The 16,580-nt window shown below is 38.1% G+C and overlaps 2 protein-coding genes across 2 annotated transcripts in view; both read right to left on the minus strand.

Moving 5' to 3' along the window:
- Positions 1-644: 644 nt before the first annotated feature.
- LOC107731221 (YTH domain-containing family protein 1) lies at positions 645-7,126 on the minus strand. Its single transcript, XM_074560148.1, is given in 7 exon segments — positions 645-1,536; positions 2,401-2,445; positions 3,089-3,661; positions 3,664-4,635; positions 5,296-5,375; positions 6,052-6,076; positions 6,697-7,126. Coding segments are annotated over 7 exon segments (1,749 nt in total). The 5' UTR covers positions 6,724-7,126; the 3' UTR covers positions 645-1,509.
- Positions 7,127-8,973: 1,847 nt separating this feature from the next.
- nkain5 (sodium/potassium transporting ATPase interacting 5) overlaps positions 8,974-16,580 on the minus strand; it is a 12,731-nt gene continuing 5,124 nt past the window's right edge. The window contains exons 3-6 of the mRNA XM_016542216.1: positions 12,567-12,647; positions 12,132-12,329; positions 9,552-9,612; positions 8,974-9,405 (exon numbers count right to left, since the gene is read on the minus strand). Of these exons, the coding sequence (XP_016397702.1) occupies positions 9,392-9,405; positions 9,552-9,612; positions 12,132-12,329; positions 12,567-12,647 (354 nt within the window). The 3' untranslated portion in view covers positions 8,974-9,391. The remainder of the gene's footprint in view (positions 9,406-9,551; positions 9,613-12,131; positions 12,330-12,566; positions 12,648-16,580) is intronic.

The following is a 16,580-nucleotide window of genomic DNA, read 5'->3' on the forward strand; positions in this document are numbered from 1 at the left end:
ACGTGATAGATAGTGACCTTCCAATACAATGCATATTCATTTCAGGGGTGACTTAAATGTTTGTCTTGTAACTTTTTTTAATATTTTTAGTATTTCATATATTTGCATGAATCTTTTGTTATATGACTATAGAAATCTGAAACCCTCACATGGTTCAATTCCGCTCTCCCACACACAAACACACAAAACAGCAAGCAGGTCCTAAAAAATCACACACAGAAACCATATACTCTTTTTTGTTTGTTTGTTTTTCTTACTTTTAACAGTAAATCAGTAACATTAATTTTCAGGTTACACATTTGAGGCGTTCTTCGTTATTGTTATTATTATTATATGATCCTACGTTAAAGCTTAGCAATATACTGAGGACATGGGGAGGGAAAAGCAATAAAATGAAATCTGTTAAGAAAGGACAAAGAACAAAACAAAAAAAGAGGTGATGCATCTAAAGTGATTTCAAATGAAAAGCAGTGAATTGCTACATCTCTCAGATTGGCTTAAATAAACAGCGACCTCTGCTGGGTGGGGTTGGAACAGTAAGTAGTTACATCTCTGCTCTTCAAACATTAAGCGTGTATGGGAACAGAGTCTGAGCACTGGGCTCTGAACCGCAACGAAAACATTAGTTTGACTCTTTTTTTTTATTTTTTTTAGTCCAGCCAGTAACAATGTTGACTTCCCTTGGTTAAGGATGTATGGGATGTCGTCTCCCTGATAACGCTGTTTCATTTGAGGTATAGAACAGCCATTATTAAATGGTTTCCGTAGCTTTAAAATGTTAAGGCTCCAAGCAGGAAAAACAGAAAAGAAAAAAACATAAGTGGCTCATCACTGAATAAAAAAAACTCAAGTGTTACATAATTCAAAAATATAGTTTTTTATAACATCATCTCATGTCAAGACACATGTCATTGTCCCTTCCACGATTCTCCACAAATCTTGATCTACAGAACGTAAAACTGGCCCGTTATAGTTACTGATGCTGGAGATGCCCCCCCCAAACAACAGTGGAGTCTGAACACACCCCCCTCCCTCACCTCTGCCATATCACATGACTGACATACACTCCACCACCTTCCCTGATACACACACATACATACATACATCACAGAAGTAACTACCCACTCATTTAACCAACTCTGAAGGGCATGGTGAGGAGCAGTGGGGCTGAAGAAACAAAAATATAGGATGAAATAAAAGACTTGTGCAGATATCGGTTGGTCAAAGGGGGGAGGGAGGTGTATGAAAACAATACCAAACGATAGAAAAGAAGAGAAAAGAAATCAAAATGATGACGCGACGTTGAGAGGTGCTAATCGACTTCAGCCCCCAACAGGTGAAGCCGGAGGCGCAGAGGCTCGAGTCTGACGCTGGCTAAAGTCACCAGAATTAAATAGAAAAACATAATGATTGTTTATTTTTTCAAATTTCATCTTGTGTCCTCTTTAAATTTTATTTTCAAATGGTCAGTCCTAAAACAACTGCTCATCATATGTAGGGGGCAGCCTTCTATTGTTTATTTCGGTTCTGGCGTTCCTGCGAGAGAGAAACAGAGAGAGAAAAATGGAGGGAAGGTTACTTTGATGTACAGAAAAATAAAAAACTACCACTGCATTCCAAAAATAAAAAGGCATAATTTTGTACTATTAAATTCTCACACAAGCCGGGGTTACCGCAACTTTTCACCCTTGAATTTCCTTGACTTAAACAGTTATTCATCATTTGAATCTTTAAAAACATTTGCACTCATAAGGAGTGACTGATTTATTTAGTCAGTTGTTTCATGTCACGTCAGCTTCTAAAGCAATTTTCATGCCAAGAACAGGGTAGTACATGATCTTTCAAAGTTTAAAGTGGAGTGTTTAACAAGAAAATATAATTTCATTATATCTACTTCAAAATTTCATGTATTTTTTGTAATTATTTGTTAAATTTACTAGCAATTTCTGAGTGAAAATGTTTCACTATCTTTTTTTCACTATATCATTAAAAAATGCGTAAAATCCATTAATAAACATTGATAATTTACATACAGAAAGAGAAAATCTATATAAGATTTTAGGTGCATTGTCAAACAAAATTCTAAAAGATTTCCTCTAGACATTTTACTAAACAGTCCTCAGGGAATTTTCTAAGTAAAACTGTTGTATGTGATTAAACAGTACAGTTTAACAGAATACATTTTAAAGTCAAATGAGTGTTACAGGAGCAGCAAGATAACAGCTACCTTCAATAAAAAGTGTAATTCATAACAAATGAAATATTTTAGATTTGAGCATAAACACAAAACATTCCAAACTTAATCTGGAAATATCAATTTTCAAAACTCTCTGACATTTCCAAATCTTCTATAATAACCACGTTAGAATAAAAAAAAACTATAAAAAAAGAAAAGCTTACTTGATCCATTCGGGATCGGTTCTGGAGAGGAGCAGGCTCTAGGTTCTGTCAGTGGAGATGAAAGAAAGAGATTAAAATCAATAATCCTTGGACTCAAATCAAAAACATCAGCACTGTCTTAAATTTTTGTTGCATAAAAATGCCAATAACTAAATTCAACATAAAACTGCCACATTTATCCATAACCATAAAACCACATATAAAATGAGCAAAGTAGAGCCAGTTTAAGACATGTATTTTTGCTTATTGTCACCAGAAATCTGATACAATACAATTTTGTTAGCAGCTTGATACTTCACAGTACTAAAAACCACCAATGGATGAAATATTAAAGACAGAATAATGAAATAACTAAAGCATCCACAGCAAAAGCAAAGAGCATCAACCATTCCAAAACAACCAGGTAGCCATGCACTGATCTATGGCACTAAGAACAGCTGTAAACTTTACATAGGCAGTTTCAGTGACATGAACAGTAGCCTGAACCCTTCACATGCCGTTCAAAGTTCTTTGGTTAATCGCTGCTTATGGTCATTCACCTCTAAACAGAAATATTTTCCTTCAGTATATGCATCTCTAAACCTCAAGATAGCTAATATTCTCATATAAAAAACAATATCCAATCATTAGCTAAACAATGCAGCTATTGTTAAACAAACAAAAAAAAAGATTAGAAAAAGCACATTACCTTTCTTACAACCTCTTCCTCCTCCTGCCGTTTCTCGTAGTGTGAGAAGTCATCAAAGATGGAGGTGGTGTGTTTGTAGGTGGCGATGATCTTTAGCACCTGCTTGGCCTTCTCCAGAGGCACCTCCTGTGTGTCACGGGAGTTGGTCACGGGCTTGTTGTCATTGTTCTCCAGGCGGATGTGCCTGAGTTGGCTGTTGGGCACGTCTTTAACAAACAGCCAGTCCACGTCGAATTTGCCCTTCCACTTGTCCTGCGCCCAAACGCCGGCGCTGGTGCCGTAGTCTACGGGCGAACGCATCTCCGCCACGCCGCAGAAGTGTCCGCTGCCGTTGACGCTGAACAGCAGATAGACAGGACCCTTGCCGTTGATGGCGCGAAAAGCCGAATCCAGCCGCTTGTTACCGTGTTCCGTGCTGCACCATATGGAGTACTTGATGGAGCGGTGGATGTCGTCCTCTGAGTAGCTCTTAATGATGAAAACCCGGCCATTTTTCAGGTTCCAATCAAAGTCCTTGGGATTGTAGCTGTGCGCCGCACGCAACTTTTCAAGGACCGGGTGGGATTCCACCCGTAACCAGGGTTGCGGTTACGTGGGGCAACCCACCGGGTTTGAGGGGGAGGAGCAGGGGTGTGGTTCTGGTAAGGCAGTGGAGGGGGCGGACCCTGCATCGCCATCTGCTGGGCAAGTGAGTGGGCAGACGGGATAGGGGGCTGAGGTGGGGGCGGGAGCCCGTGAGGGTGAGGCGGTAGGTGACCCTGGGAGTGGAGCGGAGGCTGCTGGTGGTGGTGGGGCGGCAGTGGCGAGGCCACTTTAGTCACAGGCCCCTTATTATCCCAGGTGCCAATGTCCATGTTGTGTTTGATGGGTGGCGGGGGCAGGGTGCCTCCAGCCATGGGCATCCCCGGCTTGCTCTTCACCTTCAGCTGCTGAGGCTTGGCCGGTTTGCTGGCGATGGCCGCCCAGGATGTGGGTTTGGGAGGCGGTAGCCCTAATGGAGTCCCGCCATTACCCGTGGCCACAGCAGCCGCCACCGGCCCTCCACCGATCACCGAGCCCACCGTCTTCACTCCGGAACCACCTCCGGTCACGTCACCGCCGATCTTCAACCCCACCATGCCCTGGTCTAAGCTGTTCATACCAGGCGCCTTATTCAGGGTGTCGCTTGGGAAGCCCGTTTGCCCGTCAGGTACCAGGGTGCCACCTAAAGAACTGGGCGGGTAACTGTAACTGCCCCCGTATGCAGAACTCTGAGTCTGTTGGCCCTGGGAGCCACTCGTACCCCAGGCGGAAAACGCTGGGTTTTCAGGGAAAAAGTTAAAGCGGTGTGGATAGATGCTACTACCCAGACCCCCTGGCTGTCCGAACACAGTGTCATGCATGAAGTGATGGTCTCCATTGCTGAGGGGGGCGTACGGAGTGAGGTACGGGATCGGCGGGTCTCCGCCGGTGGACCAGGGGGCCTCGCTGAGGGGGTACGGGAACCCAATCGAGGGGGCATAGTAGCTAGACAGGTATGGGTCGGTCATTGATTGGTAACTGTTATTCTGAAGGATAATCAGAAATAGAGTTGTTAGAATTAGTGACAAAATGCAAACCAAATATACTAATTTCAAACAGCATAAAAACAGATCAGACCTGATTCTTAGCAGACACTCCATATTCAAAAGGAAATTATTTTAAACTCCAGAACAATTTATAGACAATGACGTAGTATATTGTACAACCAGTTCCTTTTAGTAATGTACTGTGGTTGGGGTAATGTACTGGTTAAAAAAAAAAAAAAAACTACAGTCAAATTTCCCAGAGTAAAACCTAGTTGGTTAATAATATTTTCCCCTGCAGCAATTACAACAGAAGAAAAGTTATTTCAGATTTTTTTTTTTTTAAATGTACAGACAAATTTCCCAGTGTAAAACCTGTTAGTTATTATTACTCTTCTTTTGCTCAGTAAAAACAGCAGAATAGCTTTCAGAGACAGGTAAGTAATTACTTTGGTTAAAAATAATATGTTTTTACATGCACAAGCCAACAAGGATAATGCACTTAAAAATCATATTCAGTATTTTGTTTACTTAAAAATATCAAAAACATGCTTATGCTTAGAAGCAAAATTGTAAAAACATTGGATGTGTTTTCAGAGAATAAATGTTGATTTAAAAGTTTTTTTTCTCTATTTCACACCAAGACAAAAACACATTTCTCACCGGATTAGACTGGCCAGTGAGGTATGGTTCAAAGTCATTGTCGTGGACCGTTTCCTTCTGATGAAGAGAGCCATTTTGCACTGAAATAAAGAACGATGTTAAACATCAGGGTTACTACTCAAATCACTACATCTGACAACAAACTCAAAGCACATGCTAAATCCAACAGTCTTCTCTGTTCCTTTGGAAGATATCACTTGACCAATGCTACGCCATTCACATTTTAGATCTTCAACAAATGATAAACGACTACAGTAATGTGAACTTCACCACACTGATCTCAGTGAGACATTCACCACATGTTCTGTCTGACTACCAGGATACTTCAGACAGTCATAGATGAAGAGGACCATCTAAAAATTACCCAAGCCTAAGGACAAAAATTCAAACTACAGTAGTTAAAGCGAGAGAATTATGAAGCATAATCTATTTAATACACTCAAAAGCCAAGCTCCCATTGCCAATTGATGTGTCAGAGTGGTGTTAATCCAACAGGAGCAGTTCTGGCCTCCAAGAGGAGGTATAGCCTATGGCTCCATCAGGTGATTGATTGAGCTCTCAAACAACATTATTTGAATGATATGTGAGCAACACAGAACCAGGCCTTGACAGAGAATGAATGCCAGAATTGGACTTAACAGCCACAGCCGAGAGCATTAATAATGGTAAAACTGGACTTAATGTAAATGAATGAGCCTATCCTAGACGTTTCATTTCTAAATCTGTATAGACATATATATTATTCAGCAAACTCACCTTTAGCGTCTTGCCCTTTGGATGTCTTCCCATTCAGTAGGTGATTTAGAGATGGATAAAAACAACAGGATAAAACATTAACACCTTTGAATTATAGTTTTAAACACGAGGTCTTCGTGTTTAACACGTAAATACTACACAACGTCCCATGCTCTTAATCCACATCGACTCCATCAGAGCATCAGCAATAAATCAATGCACTATAAGGAGTCGCTCGCCATTCGTTATTAAAGAGAAACGGGGGCTTATGTTGATATTTATTTAGTCAATCAAGGAATTACACGTCCACCCGGAGAGCTAAAGATTTCGTCGACCACGCAGTTCAGCACAAGTCCAGAGAAAACTGGTTATGACTCTCGGAAGCCGATGAGAGAGATTGTGTACTAAATTAAGTTTTATCCTGATGCTCCACTGGAGCAAAACGCATTTTGTGATGTGTCGAACGGAAATGTCTGTTTGGACCGAAGAAACGCGATGTAGTATTAAATGAAACGAGTGGGGGAAATGCTAACTCGTTAGCCATCGCGCTTGTATGAAGCAAGCAGAGGCAGAAGCCCGTAATGTCTCCGCAGAAGCGGCGGAGGCTGCACGCGCATTCCCTGCGCCTCCTAAAGGCCTTAGCGACGCCGTGCCACTCCAACCTACCTGTGGGTCAATACTGGTGGTAGACATAATTCATCAAGAGGGCCTCTTTAGATTCAGCAAGAGTCTTGCAAAGAAAAAAGAAGCAGCAGCGAGGGTGCTCGGCGTAACCCGAAGCCCGTGGGTTCCTCTCGGCTCCGTGCAGGCTGAACTGCGCTTTTTTCAGCAACTTCCACGACTTGATTCCGGCGATCCGGTCCTCGCGAGCGCACTAAACGTCCAGCCTGAGGATGTTTCCGAGAGTATCAGAGGCTCTGCGGTTTTGGGGTTTAATCCAATGCTGACACACGCCGAGTGTAAATTTATTTCAAAGTGTGTATATGTTTTTTTCCTCCTCCCAGCCCGCAGTTATTGTGCACCTCTGTTCACTTCCGCCCAATGGCCGCTCCATCCGGGATCTGCGCGGAGGGACTGACGCCACATGGACCGGGTGGCCATGCGGAGGTGATCAACCTGAGAAAATTGGAAAAAAGTTCTTACTGCATAAATGTCTTCTTTCTCTTAGTAAATAAACTATTTCATATGTGTTCTTCCTTCTAATAATTGCCTAAAGAAATGTAAAGTGTAGTAGGCTATATTAAGTTACTAAATGAGAGGGCTGTACATATTTTGGCAAATAATTTTTTTTTTTTACCTATAATTACACATATTTATCTAAATAGTATACATATGTCTGTAATAAATTAAGATAATAATAAAAATAAAAATATAGATTATGCTTTTATGTAATGAAAACTAGTTGACTCCTCTACTTCATATTATTACTTCACCTTCATTCATTCATCATTCACCATGCACACAGCTAGTATGACATATGTTTGTCAGAGGACATATCACATTAGTTTACTAGTCTATAATGAATGGGTTTGTGTTTAATTTAGACAAAAAGAAGTGACTATCACATACCATCCCATATAGATAGGCTATTAAAAGCATACTTTTTATCGAATATAATGAAGTTTCAGCTGGTCCTTTCATCTGGTTTCTTTTCATATATTCATAAATATGTGCAAACTTTTCTAAAATCTTTCTGACAAATACATACATTTCACACCAGATGTTATTTGACAAGCTTGATTACTTGTCTTTTACTTCAAGCTTTATTAAACCATTTGACTGGGACGATGAAAAATGTACTTCTTTTTTTGAAAGCTTGTAGTTTAGTTTTATTATAGGCCTATATGCCACCACTTTCATCATTTTCACTGTTAAAATAATGTCATTAACAAGCTCTGAGCACTCTTGTGTCAGCTAAACCTCATGCTGATAAAGGGCATTCAGGGTAGCTAATTGATATTTAGATCTAGCTATTGATCTTAGTCAGAGATGGGTGCATGGGGGTCTTCCTGTTTAATACGTTTGCAGTAGGAAATTATAGGAGACCAGGGAGCAGCTCTGTTTCAACATAACACCCATTTCACAGATAATGCAAAATCTTTACTGATGAGATGCTTTTGCTGAATTTTCTAAAGTTTAAATATATGTTTTCAGTTTGAAAGTGATGCAAAATGAGAGATTTTGCATCACTTGTTGAATTTGGATTCTGATGTCTTATGTTGTCCTAGGATAATAAAATATTGTATCACATTGCACATAGTGATGGCATACATAATAATCCGGTTTATTTATCAAGACTGTTGGTATCCTAATGCTTTTATGGTTAATATGTAGAATGTAGGCTACAAACCGTTGCCCAAAAAAACGTATTCAACTTGCGTTTTTCTCATTTTATCCACTAGGTGTCAGTGTAATGCGAGTCAATTGGGGAACTTCCTCGACTACATATCAAAACTCGTTGACAGAAAAACCTTAACGAAATAAAGTGCCCTTTTCCTATAAACTCTGGTGTTTAACAAACAAATATTTATTAAGATATGCACTACATGTATAATTTAACAAAATAAAAGATGATATGACTCACTACAGTCAGCATTCAAAATACAGTGTTCAGTAAATGCTGTATTATTTACAAAATGAGGTTTGATGTTCCGAAAGCGTTCACTTACAATGTTTCTGTCTTGCTTGTAAGACACAGACCAGCACATGCAGGTATTGTAATTGCTCTCTCCTATACTCACTCTCACAAATATGGCTTGTGTTACCGATAGTAAAAGAGACAGATGTTGATCATTAAACATTTAACAGCATTTTGCTGTGTAATGACACAAGTGCATGTACAGCAATTCATTCTTCTTCATTTAATCTCCACTATTAAACAGTTGAACTGAAAGAGATCTTTACAATATGTTTAAAATGTACAAAATATAGGCTACCATTTGAACTGTAAAATTAGAAGCCACTTACTTAAACGGTATGCAAAACTGTTTCACAGAAAAATCATATCCAGAAAGGAAAATAAATATGTATTCATAAAAGCATGTGAGGTCCATTGCTGTATCCTTTGGCTTTGGATGAATAGTAATACAGATGCCTTGTGACTTGTTTCTTGTTCACTTGTTAGAGTTCAAAGTGTCATTAGGCAAAATAATAATAATAAAACACACATACACATACCTTTGAATTTTCATGTTCATATTCACATCACTCTTATTTTCTTAATTTGCGTGTATTGTTATGTTTATACATGAATCCATCCAATCTGGTCCATTCTGGGAATGGTTAATGTCCTTTTCTTCCATCTCTTTCCTTTCTCAATGTTCCTTCTCTCTCTTAAAATGTTGATGAGATCTGGACACTGTCACTTATACAAATCTGAAAAGTAACAGAATGCAGATACAAAATTAGATTCACATGAAGTAATATCAGTTGTTTAGGTAGATGAATAAGAACCAGCAAAACATACACAAAATTACTAAAGGCACTTTTAAAAGGTGTAAGATAAAAATTATTTTACAAACATGCGTCTTCCTCTTCATTGAAGATGTTGACAACATAGCAGGCAAATACAAATCCCAGGGCCTACATGCAAACAAACAAAGCATCAGATTCAGTAAAGTTACATACAAGTCACTTTTTTTTTATGAATTTCAATATTGGTGTATATGGATGAATCACAGAAAAGTTTAAGCTGAAGAGATCATATTAAAACGGAAGTTTGTAGGCCTAACAATACTTTCATTTAAAATTCTTACATTTGATTTAGGCCTATAAATTCAATTATAATAATGTGATTATCTATACGTTATCAAATTAAATCATTTACACTGAAAAATACAACTGCATTACATAATATTATGAGATTCTTTTAAATATTTTTTGAATATACAAACAAGAAATTATGGTGGAAATGATACTTTTCAACGAAATTAAAACGCAAGTAGGTGCCAGTAGTGAGCGTTTAATGAGTGAGTCATTGAGTCGTTCATTCAAACGATTCGTTCAAACGGCAGATTCATCAGATGTTTATGCATGGGCTAATGAAACTTTGACTCAACCGATTTATTCAAAACACGGAATCAATCAGCAATGATTCGTCTGGTTGCTGTGAGATGCGCCGTTTCCGCCTAAAATGTAAGTGACCTAATATTATTGTATTTGCTTATTGAACTGTTTATAGAACTATTAAACAGTCGTAATGGTAAAAACGTTGTGTGATGTTGCCTAACTAACTGTATTTTAAATATACATTTTGAATTTTTACCTCAGGATGCTGAGTTTCTTATTGTTGCGCGTTTTGATTTCTCCTGGAGAGGCTGCAGGTGAGCCTTGCCTCAATAGATGCATTATATATAGTAGCTATATCCACTATTCGCCACTTAATGTAATAAAAGCAGAATAATATTTGCGTTTTAGTGTTTACATAGTTATTTTTGGTTACGGATATTTTAGTCACGTTACTTGTCTGACGTTAATGTCCATGTGCTAGGGCTCAGCCAATATTGCGTCCTTTTTCTAATGCTAAACAGCTATATTTAATGTATCTGCATTACTGTAAGGGTAGGTTTAGGGTTGGGGTAAGTGTAGACTTTAATAAAACACAATCTAATAGGTAGAAAAAAATAATTTATTGTTGGTTTCCTGTAACTGTATCCCTTCTAGCTTCAACCGCGAATATAACACATAATTACTGTATTTGCATTACTGTAAGCAGGGGTGCCCAAACGGGGCAGGTGTAGACTTTAATAAAACACAATCTAATAGGTAGAAAAAATATTTATTGTTGGTTTCCTGTAGCTGTATCCGTTCAAGCCAAACTCGGTCCTGGAGGGCCGGTGTCCTGCAGAGTTTAGCTCTAGCTTGCCTCAACACACCTGCCTGGAAGTATCTAGTATGCCTAGTAAGACCTTGATTAGCTGCTTCAGGTGTGATTGATTAGGGTTGGAGCTAAACTCTGCAGGACACCGGCCCTCCTGGACCGAGTTTGGGCACCCCTGATCTAAATCCTATAATATACCCCTGGATCCTTCAGATATTCCACAACAGCATCCTGTGCATCTTTAACCCCTTCTTCTGTTGTTCCCAAAACATCCTGAAGGTTCCATTTTCTTCCTGTCTGACTTATCTTTTGGTTTAATCTAATCCTCTCTTCCCTATACTTCCTACAATGTAACAACATATGTTCTGCATTTTCTGTGATTTTACATTCCATACATTCATCTGATTTACTTTTACCTAACAAAAACAATGTTTTATTTAACCCTGTGTGGTCAAACCTCAGCCTGGTAACATCACCTGTCTCTGTACATTCTGTTTTGAACAGTTCACCTGTTATAAATATACTAAAATGCATTTGAAATACATTTATTTCATGCTAACTAAACAACAAATACATTTACATATTTATGTGCTTAATAAAAATACCCTGCAATTGTACTTACTTAAAATCTGATAAACTGGAACAACTAATTTTGTGCTTAATGTACCTTAATTGTGAGGCGGTAATGCTGAAGTCCAACTAAAGATATACTAAAGTATACTTACAGATTGTGCTAAAGTGGAACTATTGCAAATATACTTTAGGTACACTTTAAATATCTTGCATTGAAAGACCGATATTATTCAGAAATCAACAGGGGTGCCCAAACTCGGTCCTGGAGGGCCGGTGTCCTGCAGAGTTTAGCTCTAGCTTGCCTCAACACACCTGCCTGGAAGTATCTAGTATGCCTAGTAAGACCTTGATTAGCTGCTTCAGGTGTGATTGATTAGGGTTGGAGCTAAACTCTGCAGGACACCGGCCCTCCTGGACCGAGTTTGGGCACCCCTGGTGTAGATGTTAATAAACCATAATTTTACAGGTAGCGTTTTTCGTTGTAGAATTGTACTACCCCGTTTTAATGGGAGGTAGCAAAATCTGACAGGGTAGCACAAATCGACAGAACATTTTAAACATTTTACAATTTAAACCCTGTTTGTAGGTAACAAAAAGTTGGTATGCCTGACACAGCAGCATTGTTGTGAGAAATGTTCATAAAACCTGTTTGAAAACAGTCATTATTTTTGCACACTTCAGCTTTAAAAGATCAGTTTTAGGTTCTTACTGAAATGAACACTTGCAGGGCACTGTGCATAACTTCGATGTACTGATATTCTAACACACAGCCCAGCTCAGAGACCAGAGCAGGATTTTCCAGATGCTGCCATCTAGTGGTTGGGAGGTTTCTGTTCTCACAGCCTGGACCGTTGTCCTTCCACCATGACCGGTAAGATGAAAGTCCCAATGACAGATAATTGCTGTCCTGCAAGAGCACAGCATATTGAATTTGTAAACATTCATGGCTTTGCAAACATTATTGACTTTAATGCTGTAGTACTGAGGAAACATGCAGTGCAAGTTTAAAATGTTGTTTAATCCTGTTCATCTGTGGTTTGTAAGCTTATACCACAGTGATGATATCAGTTCATACCAATGGCATGAATGTATGTGAACTTGGTCTAGCACTAGACTGACCCATATGAGTTATGGGGCTCTTTACCTTTGAAAGCCCTCCAAGGTCTAGATAAAGGCAACAGATAAAGACATTCCAAGTCACCCAAAACACCGTCCAGACTATATACTAAAAGAAAATGAAAGAACATAATAAACAGCAGAGTTTTAAAAAATTCAGTCGGAACCACATCTAGTTAACTTCATTAAACAAAAATCCATATCTGTGTAAACAACCAAGTTACTGTATTAGACTATATGCTACCATTAAAAAGTTTGGGTGATGTATTTTTTAAAGACATCTCCTATGCTCACCAGGGCTGCATTTATTTGATCTAAAATACAATAAACAGTAATATTGTGAAATTTTATAACAATTTAAAATATCTGAATTTTGCTTTCTATATATTTTAAAATGTAATTTATTTCTGTGATGGCAAAGCTGAATTTTCTTCAGTGTCACATGATCCTTCAGAAATCATGCTGATTTTATGCTCAGGTAACATTTATTATTATCATTTTTGAAAACAGTTGTGCTGATTTATATTTTTCTGGAAACTGTGATATATTTTTCTCAGAACTCTTTTGATGAACAAAAAGTTCCAAAGAACAGAATTTGTAACAATCTGTTCTAACATTATAAACATATTGTATATATTGTATAACATATTGTATAACTGTCACATTTGATCAGTTTAATGCATTCTTCCTAAATAAAAGCATTAAAAAAAAAAAAAAATGTACTAAACCCACACTTTTGAATGGCATTTATTTATTAGTTTTTTATAAAGAAATTAAAACATATAATATTAATCAATGAAAATGTATTATTGAATTTAATACATTTATTTCAATTAAAAATATTTTAATAAATTTGTTCATTTAGGTATTTTTGTAATCTTTTTATATTTAGTATCAGTATTTTATAAATAATAAGTATAAATAGTGTATTTTTGTATGAATAATAAGTTATGTTACATTGTTGTTTTAATAAAACAAGTTTTATTAAATGCAATATTATTTAACATACCTATGAAATTTCAAAAGTTACAAAAAATGACATGAGGTAAATACAGTACACAGCAAAACTATATAGCGGGGCTTATACTGGACTGTCCCAAACAAGCCCAATATCACTACAATGACGTGCAGGAAGTTGACAAGGATGGGTGCCCACTGGTAACCTAGAAAGTCGAACACCTGTCTCTCCACAGCAGTGATCTAGAAAAAAAAGACAGAGAGTATGATATGATCAAGATCTCTATACATTGTTAAAACAGTAAAACCACCAGCTTTGCATCAACACAACCAAAAAAAACACCCTCATGCTGCCCCAAACACAATAATGATGGAGACCCCATTTCTCTTTCCCAGAGACACACAATCAAAACTAGGGCTGCACGATAAATCGCATGCGATATTTAACGCGCATCTTATCAGTAAAGCCGCTTCTGTAATCAGCGGTAAATCTCCATCACCTGCGGGCTTTCACACTGAGCAGCATTAACTACACAGAGCCGTTGTTCACTGACGAGCAGCGCAAAAAATCGCGCCCCCCACCTCTGTTTTTCCACATGCTGGCTTTTTACTCAGGGTTGCCAGGGTAACAGAGCCAATGGGGTACAAAGCATGTGACAGAGAAATAGAGAGTGAGAGGTGGAGAAAGAGAAAAGGAGGGCGGGAGGGAGGGAGAAAGGGGGAGCAAGAGGAGATGAGGGCCCTCCTTGGAGGTCAGAGGCTCAGTGAGAGGAGATGTATGATTCAGAGGGGAGGTGCTGGGTGTGGGGGATGCTACTCCTCTCATAAAGCTTCACTGCTGCAGTCATAAACCCTCTCTCTGCCACTAAGCACCCATCCCCCATACAATCTCTCTCTGTATGCCATAATGCTGCTGTGTACCAGCTGTTCCCAGAGGTTCCACCTCAAATCAACCATTCGTATGTCTTCACCACAGTCCCCATCCGCTGTGTTCCAGCATGAGCACCGTTGACTTTAACCAGCCAAACATAAAACAGTGAGATGTTTCACAGATAGAGATGAGCTATCTGCTTTTGGTAACAGACATCTGCATTACAAACTCAGATTATACAATATATATCCATCCTAGTAAATCTAATTCATAAATGTGAACAGTCTCCAACTCATTTGAAATATTTAAACGATATATGAAACCACCATTATACACAGCAACAGTTGCTGAACCTGTTGATATAGTCGACATGACAGATGAATGTTCAGCCAAGACTTATAGGTGCCAAATGTTACACAATATTGGACATGGTATGGCAGACATGCAGCAGACCTCTCTTTTCTATTCACTGGCAGTAAAAGGTGTGAAATGGTAAATTGAATTCGTTAAACCGGTTAAACCATACAGCTATATTTTCTTTTTGAGCCATCCTGAGATCAAATGTACACAACTGTAAAGACTAATAACTGCATGCTTCTGTTCTGCACTGTCTTACTGAATCTTCATCATTTATTTAGTAGGTGACAGTATTTTAAAAAAAGGTCAAGGCTGAGTTAATCCACTGAGATTATAGTCCAAATGTGATGTCATATCAGATTGCTAATATATAATGCTGATTTAAAAATATATAACTGAATAAGCATCTCCACTCTCTATTTCTTTCATGCACATTTACACAGTCAATAGAAAGAAAGGAAAGACAGAAAAGCTAAGGTTAGACCAAAGTTAAAAGCCATACAATGGTTAAGCAGAATAACAGCAGGGATGTAGGTCACTGTCTCTGTTGGTGTTCAGCACAGAAACAAGAAGGTTTCCTCCTGTGGAGAACACAAGTGCAACTACTGAACTGAGATGACCAGATGAATCCAATAGATCACTTTGTGAGAGGAGAAAAGGATCTCGCACCACTGAAAAACCATGTGCAATCAATGAGATAAATATGCATTAAACACACATTAAAATACACGTACATAAACATTTCTCGTTATTACAAAGCACACAGTTGATCTGCAATTTAAATAAGTAGATTATATTCTATCCTGAATAAATGGATGGGTGGATGGATGATGGATATTTTAAAAATCCTTTGAGAGAAATTTTGGTGCAATAGCAGAAAATAAGTCAGAACTGATACATATGACAGAATATAAATATAAAAATTAGAGAAAAGAACAGCAAATGTTTACATAAGCAAAGCTATAAAATACACTATGTGCACAACAAACAAAGTAGCTATACATAATACACTAATGTATTATTTGCACTTCAGTTCTCATTGTACTCTTCTTATATTACAAAAAAATGTGGTCTAGTTTTGTGTGTGCTCCTTCACAATAATTCCTTTTTATAATAGTCCCATAACTGCCCAAAAGTGTTTATGTCCAGCCATATCTGACGAGGTAAACAAACGCTTCCAAAAGTCTACGTACAATTATAGTCGGTTTGAACTAATTATAAATGAAAAACTAGGGTTATTGGCACAAAACCTTCCTTCTTTTAAACAATGGACTATTTAAAAGACTGCAGATCTTAAGACTTGTTCGGATGTTCAGAAACTCGTCTCAAAGTTAATATCACAAAGTAAAATTTCATAAACAGTGACAGATTAACAAATGCGATACAAAACTGCAGCGAGTAGACGCTTGTTTTAACTACAATTCTATAACGCACTTACCAGCTGAAGTGCGCAGAAGAACATCAACATACACCTCCACGAGCAGCAGCCCATCTTCACTATTCTTTCCGGTATAAACGTAAAACTCAAAATGGTAAATAAAACAGATTCATTTTTGAGGTAGCCTGTTTATTAGCGGTATTTTTCAGTAGGCTATGCTTCCTTCACAATAGGCTCTGATCATAGCTGTACATAGCGCAGAGGGTTAAAAAATATGAAGCCGTAGGGGGGGTAAAGAGGGTGTGATCGGGGGTAAATAAAATGGGGTGGTTCCTTAAAGGGGTCATATGATGCTGCTAAAAAGAACATTATTTTGTGTATTTGGTGTAATGAAATGTGTTTATGCGGTTTAAAGTTAAAAAAACACATTATTTTCCACATACTGTACATTATTGTTTCTCCTCTATGCCCCGCCTTTT

This window comes from Sinocyclocheilus rhinocerous, unplaced genomic scaffold, assembly GCF_001515625.1.
Source record: "Sinocyclocheilus rhinocerous isolate Xijiao unplaced genomic scaffold, SAMN03320098_v1.1 scaffold1600, whole genome shotgun sequence".
NCBI lineage: Eukaryota > Metazoa > Chordata > Actinopteri > Cypriniformes > Cyprinidae > Sinocyclocheilus > Sinocyclocheilus rhinocerous.